Consider the following 12,494-nt stretch of genomic DNA (forward strand, 5'->3'; position numbering starts at 1 on the left):
CGCACGACTCCACATAGCATATGCTGTGTGGAGTCGTGCGGTCGGGCAGCATACCAAACCGAATTAAAAATCATTTTAACATATTATTGAAATGTTTTTGTGAGCAAATACGTGCATAGTTTTTGAATTAAATAGAAAAAGGTTGCCATCGAACAAATGTTTCCACAACATTTTCATAGACCCATGTTCATGTTCCTATAACAAATAAACATGAAACAAATCAATTTGTTTCTCTTGCAACAAAATTTTTCCCGCAACATGAGTTGGACAGTTCGTCCATACGACTTAGCAACAAATGTTCCCGCAAAATTTTCATAGACCCGTGCCTTAGGAGACATTGTTCATTAAGAGACACAAAATATATGGATTATGACTTAACCAAAATGTCAAAATGTTCATCTTAAAGAAACAATTTATGTTACAGAGACTTCATCTTTGAAAGATTTCACTGTATTTTTATCTGAAATGTCAATGTGCGTGTGAAAGTCCATATCTAGAATGACTTTTACGTTCATAATCTTTTACGTCATCAAAGTTGGTAACGGCATTAGTTTGAGTCGGCCCGTTTGTGAAATTTTCTCAGAAATTGTCTCAAGTGATATTGTTATCACGCTGATAAGAAAATTTGGGTCCGAATCAATATGAAGGTTCCTATGCTTGTCATATTGTGTTGCTATAGCTAGTAGGATTAGTCAATGAAACCTGAAAACAAAATTATATGGAAAATGATCCGCAGTGGCGTAGGTAACAATATCTTACTGATGCGGATCCGAAACCTCTAGAACAGCGACGTCAAACTCATCTGACCCCGCGGGCAAAAATGCCAAAATGACAAAAATAGTAGCACAGTTCGCAACCTAGTTTGCGCAGGGTTTGCGCAGATTTTAGCATGTTTCCTACGTAGGATTTTAGTGAAACCTGCGCTGGAACTATTTAAAGCGGTGGAGCAAAAAAAAAAAACAGTTAAAAATTTCAAAAATATTGGCGCCCATTTCTTCCTCTTCTTCGCTTCCGCCATGTGTTGATTGTGTGTTATGTATGCGTTGGTACAGTATCGGACAATAAGATAGGGCCTCTTTTTTTAATCGCACCGTGCACTTGTTTTACCACGTTACGCGCGTGTGTGTGTGTGTGTGTGTGTGTGTGTGTGTGTGTGTGTGTGTGTGTGTGTGTGTGTGTGTGTGTGTGTGTGTGTGTGTGTGTGTGTGTGTGTGTGTGTGTGTGTGTGTGTGTGTGTGTGTGTGTGTGTGTGTGTGTGTGTGTGTGTGTGTGTGTGTGTGTGTGTGTGTGTGTGTGTGTGTGTGTGTGTGTGTGTGTGTGTGTGTGTGTGTGTGTGTGTGTGTGTGTGTGTGTGTGTGTGTGTGTTTGCGAGTGCGCGGGTTCGTGTCTGAAAAACGTAGCTTGCCATGATGTCATATTGCGTAGAAAGTATTCTGATAATAGTGCCGATTATGTGACTCAACTGCTTGAGAAAAAGTATCAAAAATGCTCATTTTCTATTATGATTTGTGTTAGAGAACTCGATTTGTCTCTGGTTTGATATATGGAACTGAACGAAGGTCATTTGCATTACCTGACTCAAACGGAGACCGTTTTTTGTCAAACAGCTTTCCGTCAGGTTAAAGCTACGGAAAGCGTTTTGTTTTACGGTTTAACTACTAAATACATATATTTAAACCACACGAATTGCATGTAATTAAATTCAAAAGGGATTTTTTGTAATTCTTCACTACAAAAAGGGTGGGAATTACAAAATACACAGAAATTAGAAAATCATACCACAAGCGCTATTTTTCATGACATTGCCAAACACATTTAATGAACAATAATATGCCACACGTAGAAATAATTATAAATTGGTACGATACTTCCTGCGTTACGCGTTGCAGTTTGTTTTGACAAACAAATCCATTTCAGATCATTTTGGTAGCAATGTCTCGAGTCAACGAAAGAAGTCTCTAACAAGCTTGTATAATACCGATTTTGTTTCAGTTCGTGTAGCGCGATTTTGTTTGACACATTTCCGTTTGAATCAGATAATCGACACTAATGTGTGTGTTATCATGTGAAACAGCGTGGGTTTACACATGGATAAAAGCTAAAGTTTGCATCGACAGCAGCGCTTGTTCCTCGGACGAAAACGCCGGTGTGCTGATTGATAAATGTGCATGTGCAGCGATGCGAAATCGACTCGCGCACAATAGCAATGAACTCGGCATTCCCTCACAAGTGTTTCTCCAGTGCACGCCATTGAAAGGCCTGTATGCATCCCTGCGTTGAAGCTCGTGTGTGCATAGGAAACTTTGTGCGTGCATTGAGCTGGCGCGCAGTTATTCTTTTCAATGGGCGTTTTGTTTCATGAGCGCGGAAGTATTCTGTTCTCGATTTAAATGGGTAGACGCTCACTCGCTTACTCATTGATAAGTACCGATTATGTGACTCAATCGCTTGAGAAAAAGTATCAAAAATGCTCATTTTCTATTATGATCCGTGTTAGAGCACTCAATTTGTCTCTGGTTTGATATATCGTACTGAACGAAGGTCATTTGCATTACCTGGCTCAAACGTAGACCGTTTTTTGACCAACAGCTTTCCGTCAGGTTAAAGCTACGGAAATCGTTTTGTTTTACGGTTTAACTACTAAATACATGCAATACGTTTGGTTTAAAAATATGTAATTACATTCAGAAGGGATTTTTGTAATTATTTACTTAAAAAGGATGGAAATAACAAAATGCACACAAAAATGGGAAACGTATCAAAAACGCTACTTTGCATGACATTGCCAAAAATATTTTAAGAACAATGATACGCCACACGTAAAAATAATTATAAATTGGTACGATACTTCCTGCGTTCCGCGATGCAGTTTGTTTCAACTAACAAAGCCATTTGAGATCGATTTGGCAGCAATGTCTCGAGTCAACGAAAGAAGTCTCTAACAAGCTTGTATAATACCGATTTTGTTTCAGTTCGTGTAGCGCGATTTTGTTTGATACTTTTCCGTTTGAATTAGAAAATCGGCACTATAGTTTTTATCCATACGCTTTTTTCGCTGCTCTACAACGATGTAATTCAACACGTATAGAGCCTGCGTTCTGCAGGCAGAGCACGGGATCAGCCGTGTCCAAGTTTTTAACCAGCGCGTTCTTGACGGTCCAAGCAAGCAATGGCGCCTATCGCCAACCAGTCGATAAAAATTAACCACCGGTTTGGCTATATCGACCAATACATTTATCTACTGGCTGGCGAACAATAACAGCACGTTGGCTCAAGTATCTACCGGCGAAGGAAAAACTATCATCGTGGTAGCGATCGCAATAATAAAAGCACTCCTTGGGGAGAAGGTTGACATTATCACCAGCTCGTCGGTACTTGCCAAACGCGATGCAGACCAAAACAAGGACATTTACGTTTTGTTTGGAATCGGCGTATCGCATAACTGTAGCGAAGTAATAGAAGAGCGAAAGGAAGCTTACTCTTCGAATCAGATAATTTATGGAGATTTGGCAAACTTTCAGCGCGACCATTTACTACACAAATTTTACGGAAAAGGTGTATTGGGAGATCGCAGCTTTGAAAATGTGATCGTCGATGAGGTGGATAGCATGTTGCTGGATAAGGCAAACAATATATTATACTTGTCGCATGATATTGCTGGTATGGATAAGCTGGAATCGGTATACTTATTCATTTGGCAAATGGTCAATAATCTGACCGATCTTTCAGAGGATGAACTTGTCAAAAAAATTAAACAGTCAGTGTTGAGCGATATGTACGCAATCATCCAGAAAGAGGATATACAAAGTCTGGACAATGGACTGGGAAAATCCAATGTTTTAGTGCTATGGGAGAGATTAATGAAGTCCGGAATAATAGATTACTTAGGAAGATTACAGACAGAAGCTATTGATTCCAACAAACTAGAAAAAGTACTTTCGCCAGATTTCACACAATACAAAGATCGCCTAAGCTTCATGCTTACGTCCTGTCTAGAACGTAAAACTTACATTAAGGTACCCAATTATCTGAAATCATTCGTAGAGCGTCATTTGGTCAGTTGGATATCCAGTGCCGTAACAGCGCTTTACATGGTACCAGATCAGTACTACGTGGTAGGCGTCGATAATTCGTTGTCGGGAGGCGAAACACATCCAAATGTAATTATTGTCGATAGAGATACAGGTACTGATCAAGTAAGCTCACAGTGGGATGAGGCGTTGCATCAATTCTTGCAGCTCAAACATGGATGTAAGCTGTCAACCCTAAGCTTGAAAGCGGTTTTCATTTCCAACGTTACATATTTGAAGGAGTACAAACTGCTGTATGGATTGACAGGCACGCTAGGGTCAAAGGAAGAAAGAACCTTGCTTAAAAAAATACATGACGTGGACTTTGTCACAGTTCCTACCTTTAAATTGAAACTATTTAAAGAATATGAACCTATTATTTGTTCGAGCAGTGAGGATTGGAAGCAACATATACGCAAAGATGTGGATACTCTCACCAAAATAAAGAGCAGATCAATTCTTATCATTTGTGAGACGATCCGCGATGTGGAAGCATTGAAAACGATATTTGCTCCAGAACAGCAAAACAATGTTCGCACTTATAAGCGGGATGATGAGGATTTGCCTATCGAGGAAGGTGGATTAGAACCAGGGCAAGTTATCATCGCAACCAACTTGGCAGGACGCGGCACAGATATAAAAATAACCAAAAAGCTTGAAAAGGCGGGAGGTTTACATGTTATATTAACATTCCTTCCCACGAACGTTCGTATAGAAGAACAAGCATTCGGAAGAGCGGCAAGAAAGGGCGAAAAAGGATCGGGACGGATGATAATAAAAACCGATGATACTAAGATACATACCCTCAAATCGAATAGAAACGCAAAAGAGTTATTACGCTTAATCGATGTAAAAACATACTACGATACGATGATTAAGACAGAAGAGGAATGTTTTGAAGCATTTAAAAAGCTGTACGAGAAAGAAATGATATGTTTAACGAATGTTCAAACACCCGATGCTGTTAAAGAGATTCTACTGCAAAGTTGTTTGGACAGATGGTCGTTTTGGTTAGACGAAAACAATGTACCGATAGGGAAAGCATCAGATGAGGCTACCAAAGATAAAATAAAGCTGCTTTTAAAGAACTTTCTATCACAATTTGATGATCTGAAAGCAACGAGCGCAAACAATTGGCCAGCTTGGGTTGAAGAAAATCCAATGCAAATGATCAAATTGGGAACATATATTTCTGCACACGATTCAAAGCATCGCAATACAGCAATGCAACTGTTTGGGAAAGTTATCTCGAGTGAGCCGTATTTTTGCGAAGCCGCTTATTACTATCGTGCATACACACGATCACTTGACAACATGAACGTTGGTGACTTCAAAAAGGATTTGCGTATGGCAGAAAAGCTTTTTAACGACCATATAAAATATGCAATGCATGCATCAGTTGTCATAAGTGAACTGAATTCCATCAAGGAAAACAAGGCATATGCAGAGCAACACAAAAACCTTATTAATTTATACTCATTGTTCATTCAATCCATAGACGACATGTTGGGTCATGCTGTAAGTCCTGAATCGTTTGTAAATTATGAAATAAAGGAGGATGTTGCTGGAATAATTTTTGACGATCTTGTACGAATCGGCATGATAAAGAAGGCTCAAGTAATCGATAACATACCTAATGATCAGATTCAGAGACTTCACGCCGAGTACGGGATACCTGTAGATCAGCTGAAGAAGTTCTTAGCTCAACATAGGGGCCCTATCGATGACAAAGAATTCCTTAAAGCTATTCGAGAATCATTTTCATTTCCAAGCAGAAGCGAATTTTGGAAAGAGCTAATTAATCAAAAGGTGCTACACAGTGTTGAAAGTTATGTTGCGGTAATTGAGGAACGGCTCAAAATTATGGATCCTGCTTTAATGAACTACCTAAAGGAAAAGGTAGACAAAGGAGACCTGGTGAAAGAAGTTATTAATGTAGAAAAAGAACAGATATTGTTGATTGCCGAAGAACAGTCACAGTTTTACTTTGGGAAAGCGAATTTTTTTTATGTGATCGGTAGAACAAAGTATAATTCGCTCGAAGAGAATGGTTTACTGTCATTCAACGAAAAGGCGATCATCGACAAAAGTAGAATTGATAGCTGTATGTTTTCTGCATTTGACTCCATTACAATTCATGATTTAATTTAATTTAATTTGTTTATTACTCGTTCAATGGATAACAATGGATCCGTGTGAATGTTCTTAAGTCTAATGTTAGATTAAAATAAGTAGTAAGATCATCTTAGTAGTTCGCTTCTAAGGCAGTTTTTAAAGGATTGCACTGAGGTTCCAAAATCAAACAAATGACGAACTTCGTTAAACACCTTAATCATGGAGTTGAGGGGGTCTCTAGATCCATATCCAGTTCGACTACGGTTCAGGGCAAGTAACGGACGAGAGCGAAGCTGAACAGCAGGCGCGTAAAAGTTTAACTGCTGGAGTAGGGAAGGACAGTCGATGTTACTTTGCAGTAAACCAGCCACAAATAGTTGTTGTGCGGTACGGCGTCGGATGTGGAGCGGTTGCAGTCCAAGGAGCAAAAGTCGCGTTTCATAAGGTGGTAACTGACTGCCAGGTGGCCAAGGTAACAAGCGTGTTGCGTATCGGGATAAGCGACGCTGTATCGATTCCATTCTCTCAGAAAGTCTATGGGTTGAGGGCTTCCAGACGACACAGGCGTATTCGAGTACCGGGCGGATAATACCACAGTATAACGCTTTGATGCAGACTGGGTCTTTGAAATCTCTTGTTATCCGAAACAACATGCCAAGCAATTGATTACCTCGGGTAATCACCTCTTCTGTTTGCTGGTCAAATGACAGCTTTGAATCAAGTATGACTCCGAGATCCTTCATAGCATTAGTGCGTTCTATTGGTAGACCGTTAACTGTGTAGCTGGTGTTCTTAATTTCTCGTGCTCGTGTGAATGAAATGTGTCGGCATTTTTCAATGCAGAGGCTCAGGCGGTTTCGATTGCACCATTGGTGAAAATCGAGAAGGTATTGTTGTAGCTCGGAGTGGTCTGTGTCATTTTTTATCGTCATGTAGATTTTAATGTCATCTGCATACATTAAATGATTCGCTGCTGGTACTACATACGATAGGTCGTTGATGAACAGTACAAACAGTAGTGGACCCAGGTTGCTACCTTGTGGCACACCAGATGATGCAATGAAAGACCTTGAATGGCACCGTGAGAAAGATACAGCATACGATCGATTGACAAGGTACGATTCTAACCAGCATATTAAATTTCGCCCAAGTCCCAACTTATTCATCTTGGCTAAAAGGATGTTGTGATCGATGCTATCAAAAGCAGCCTTTAAATCCATATAAACTGCATCTGTTTGCATCCTGCTATCCATGTTACGGAGACATTGTGATGTAAAGTCAACAAGGTTAGTAATCGTCGACCGCTTTGGAACGAAACCTGATATTACAAAAAAGACACAAATTACAACAAGTGAAGCGAAGAGCATCCTAGACGAGCTACTTGATCGAAATGTTCTACAAAAGAGGGGTGAAACGTTTGTTCTACCAATGAACTATGACGATAGCCAGGATATCTTGCTTCCCACCTATCCAGTGTATGAGAGTGTCGTTAGAAACGTCCTTGCTTCATGTTTTGCCTACAGATTAGCTCTGAGATACATAACCCAACAGCTAGAAGAGGAGGATTGCTCTGACATTCGTATAGAACTGAAACCCGATCCTCATCGAATGTTTTTCAACGATTTACTTGAACAGAAGATAATTTTCCCCCCTGTGGCCACGCATGAGATCGATGAAAGTAAAATTAAGGCAATGTACAGAACATCATGGTCGAAAGAAGATTTGCAAAATAAGCTTGCTAATGATATTGGTTTGCCTATAGAATACACCAGGGCTCTGGTTGGTGTCTTGGCTGAGAACGACTGGCTTGATCGAAGATACTTTTATCATCTATCTTCTAAAACCAAACGAAAAAGTCTCACCGATCTAAAATCAAGCATTGCATTAATTTCCGCAAAACATGACCTTATCGAATCATATGACTTATCAGTTGCGGTTGATATATGGTTTAACAATCAATTGATCTTAGCCCAAAGTGTTGACCATATTAAAAATGTACTAATGCAATCTAAATCCTTACTGGCAACAATAAAAGAACCCGAAGCTAAACTTAAATCTATTACAGAATTTTATGGCAATGGAAATTATGTACACATCGATGAGATGCGTATCTTTCTCATAAATGGCCTAGAGCATCTTATAGAGCTAGAAGAGAAAAAATGGACCACAGAAATGATACTTAATACATTTGCAGTGATAGTTATGGGCGTGGTACAAATAGCAATTGGAGCTATAATGGAGGTGTATTCGGTTGGAATGATGACTCACGTTGCCGTCGCTTTGATTGGCGAAGGAGTTAGCGACATCATGTTCGCTATGGGTGCTTTTAAGTCAGGTTACTTCAGCTGGAAAGATTACGGAATGCATAAGCTGCAAAGTCTGGCCTTTACGGTCACAACAGCTGTTGTGGGAATATATCTCTCTCAGGGCGCCAAGATGTCTCGCATAGGTTATAAACTTGCTGGGACTACCCTCAAGCAAGGTAGCAAACGGGTCGGTGAGTTAACTGGAAAGCAGTTAATCAAAGCGGTCGGTGGTAGAATAGTAGTGAAGGAAACAGCAAAACGTGTGGCATTGAAAACGGCGGAAGGCTTCGCATTAGGTGTTGCAAGCATTGCCGTAGATGCGATTGTTGTTGATGTTCTGCAATCCATGTTGACCTCTTTAGCATTCGACATTTTATCTGGAGTGAAGGGTGAAGTGGACAAACACAAAGTAAATCATAGCTTGCAGATAGCGTATGATAAGTTGGGTGCGAACGGCGCTAAAGAGCTTGTGACTGAGTTGACAAACAAATATATGATGGAACAGAGAATTACACAAATGATACTAAGCTACACTAAACAGATAGCAAATGGTTTGAAAGTAGGAATTAAAAATGCAAGAATAAAAACTGGCACCACAACTAATGCAATGGTAGTGATCAAACAGCTAGGTCGTACAATAGATTTAGTAGATCGCATTGTAGTAATCAATAATATATGCAATGCAACAAAACAGCTTCTTAATAGTATTAACACCGAAATGGAGCGGAGGCTCGAAAATATGGACCAAAACTCTGCTCCATCGACAGAAACCCCGGTTAATAGGAATGAATTTAAAGACTTTAAGGCGGAAGTAATAAACTTATGGAAAACGACGTTGAACGAACACGTTGGTCAATTGATTGCGCAATATGTTGTGTTGCCAGTGTTAAACGCTGGCATCCAGAAGGTCGCTTCATTATTGGGAGGAGCATTCAAGGAGATTAGAGAGAGCTTGAGTGATTCGAAACCATCCACAAGTGTACAGCGACTTAAGAGCATTAAACAGAAGATTAAACGGCTTGGTATGAAAGCTAAAACGGTGCTACGACTTACAGATCATTATCACAGACAGCTGCTGAGGCTTATGTACAAACTCCGCAATCCATCCCTGTTGGCCACCATCATCCGGGAGAACATTCCAATGGATTCGAAGTGCCTTAGGGCGTGCACCCTAATTGTGCATAAAATGCTGCAGGTGAAAAATACTGCGATTACTGGTCTCAAAATCATTGTTTTTGGAAACAAGATGAAAGGACAATCGTTTAGCTCTGGGACGGGTGGCCCCGAGGTTTTCCTCAATCTGGTAGACAATCATTTCACTGTGTTAGAAACGGAACATATTGATACGTCAGATAACAACAGTTTGTATGGAGCGCTGGCGACAGCTTTACCGAACTTTATGGAACAGAATGTATTCAGATCCGAGCTAAGCAAATTCATAGAAAATAACAAAAACATTCACCGTGACATTCGACAGAGTTTGTACCGATCTAACACATTGGGTGGTGGTAGGTTCCAAAAGGAACGAACTATTTCAAGAGCATATAGTATGTAGACAACGAATCGACTATTATACTATCATGAGTAGAATAGATGTTCAGTCCAAACCATTCATTTGTGTTATATTACCGGAAATACATTGCAGAAATAAATGTTATAATGCATTTTATTATTCGCGATTTATTTAAATCAAAAACAAAGTTTTTATTATGTTAAGAACAACCTCTTTAAGACAAAAATATATTGAAACCGTTTTTTTTTATTCCGGAGGAACGGCTTTGCCGTATTGTTTAATTAAACTGTTTTAAAAACATAGAATACTTAGGTTAACAACTCATTTTTATAATGCTTCTTATAAAACGTTTCAAATCAAAGAAATCATTACATTATTCCATCAGATAGCAAATTCCGGATGGCATCAGATGGTATCTGGCTTTCAAGACTTTATTCAGTACCACGTTGCCGGATAATCAGTCCTTACTACGGGCTCCATCCATTCCGAGCTTGAACCCATGACTGGCATATTATTGAGTCGTTCGAGTTGACGACTGTACCATGGGATCGCTAAGATAGTATACTGTAAATTATCCGGCGCGACAACCGCTATCTTCCTTACGCTCTAAATGTACTTCACGAATTGAGTCGTCCGGTTTCATGCGCATAACAAGGCCAACCCCCCAGAGTTCGGCGAGCTTGATACGCTTCACGCTACGCTGTTTCGTCATATTTCACCGAACTGTACGTCACCATCCATGATTTTAGCCCAAATTTAGTAAACAAATTATAACTTCTCACACATGTCGGGTCAAATGATTGCATTCGAGTTTTTGGAAACCAAATCACCACAAGTAAGCATCATTTCATAATCAAATTTGTCGCTTTTATTTTCAGTTGTAACATTATTTTTCTTTAAAAAATTATTTTCCTCAGATTCTGATTGGCCATGTAGCATCCAAGTTGTGATCCTACCTTACCAGAGTATAATTCAGCGAAGAACGATCCGCCGATAATCTTCATTAACGAGCGTCATTAACAAACAACTGAAAGGAAGGTTGTGATAAAATTATGGCACTGTAATTGAAAGTGTATACAGACCTGCTGAACAGTCCATTTAGTAATATACGAAATCACGCACGGATTAATACAGCCATAGCGTGTCAATAATTGAATTATCTTTTTTCATGGAAGGACGAACTTTCACAACTAAAGTAAAAAAGGGCTGCAAATTGCATTGTAGCAACATTTGACTGGCAACCACGATATATTCCAATATTCTAAGCAACATTTTGAAGATCGAATAAAGTACAACTTGTTACGATCTTTGCTGTTTGCATGAAATTGTGAGTATTGCAAAATAGGTAGATTAGAAGTAAATTATCATGTTTTGTTTTCGTTTCAGCACTGCCGGAACAGATATCTGTGTAAGCTAAAGTCTCTTTCTACGTCAATAACATCCTTATCTTCAGATGAAAATGACACTTCAAAATTTACTACGTAACAATAAACATGCTCAACGAAGGGTCAACGTAATATGGTAATTTGAGTATAGAAAAATTAAAAGTGTAGAATTTGTGTAATATAAGAAAGTAATATGTGTATAATTTAGCTCAGTTTTGGATTGTAGATTGAAATATGTAGCTTTCAAGGGCGTTTAAGCAAATAACAATTACCTTTGTTATTTTTGTAGGCTTTAATAATTAAGCTATGCTGAATGGACAAGGAAATGATTTTATCATAGCTTATATTACCAAGTAACCTTCGAAAATGGCTAAAGGTTCAAGAAACAGCAGAATAATATAAGAAATGTGTCTTATTATGGGACAGAGGTTTTTCTAAACAAAAACAAAAATACCAGAGTTTAACTAAAGCAATAGCTAAAACTTTTTTCATTTATTTGCATTATGAATATTAATATTAGATAGAGTTATCTGTAGGAACCTAGTAAAATTTATAAAACAAATTAACATAGGAAAAATAATGTTGTATTCAGCGGAAGACATTTTAAGATGAGTGTTGTAATGGTAGTAGGATGGAAGGATGGCACATGTAAACTAACTAATCTGTAATATATACAGATCTCTATACATATATCATATACAGTATCTATATAACACTCAGTCGATTTAAGGCCCTTCATTTTCGATGGTGCAACATATTTCAAAGCAAAGTACGTAATTTATCATAATCAAATTCTTCAAAATTTTTGAATTGTGAAAGAGTTGGTTTCAATATTTTTTGACTATTTTTCTTTCTGTTTTAATGAAATAGACAAAAAAAACAGCGTGAATGATTACCAAACATGTGCCGGTCGTAGATTTAAACCTCATATGGACCGTGTACTCGTAGCAAGGATACTTACGTGTTGCAACGGGTTTGCGACTATATACTAAATAGAAGAATAAAAAAAAATGCACCGTTTGGTTTACTTCAATGAAACAAACACCCAATGGGGAATTCGCCAAACGATACGTCTCTGGGTGGAAAACATAATTCCCCCTTTTCC

The 12,494-nt window shown here is 38.7% G+C and overlaps 1 protein-coding gene across 2 annotated transcripts; it reads left to right on the forward strand.

The window, feature by feature from the left end:
- The first annotated feature begins 1,273 nt into the window (after positions 1-1,273).
- Positions 1,274-12,158, forward strand: LOC133392819 (protein translocase subunit SecA-like). 2 transcript variants are annotated; one of them, XM_061654576.1, is made up of 5 exons: positions 1,274-2,424; positions 3,033-10,839; positions 10,922-11,105; positions 11,180-11,331; positions 11,391-12,158. In XM_061654576.1, the coding sequence occupies exon 2, from the start codon at positions 3,609-3,611 to the stop codon at positions 6,219-6,221; it is 2,613 nt and encodes an 870-aa protein (XP_061510560.1). In that variant the 5' UTR covers positions 1,274-2,424; positions 3,033-3,608; the 3' UTR covers positions 6,222-10,839; positions 10,922-11,105; positions 11,180-11,331; positions 11,391-12,158. The 2 variants fall into 2 exon arrangements, with proteins under 2 accessions (XP_061510560.1, XP_061510559.1); XM_061654575.1 differs by having other exon boundaries at positions 10,922-11,331.
- Positions 12,159-12,494: the final 336 nt, after the last annotated feature.

The sequence above is a fragment of the Anopheles gambiae genome, chromosome 3, assembly GCF_943734735.2.
Source record: "Anopheles gambiae chromosome 3, idAnoGambNW_F1_1, whole genome shotgun sequence".
In the NCBI taxonomy this organism is placed as follows: Eukaryota; Metazoa; Arthropoda; class Insecta; order Diptera; family Culicidae; genus Anopheles; species Anopheles gambiae.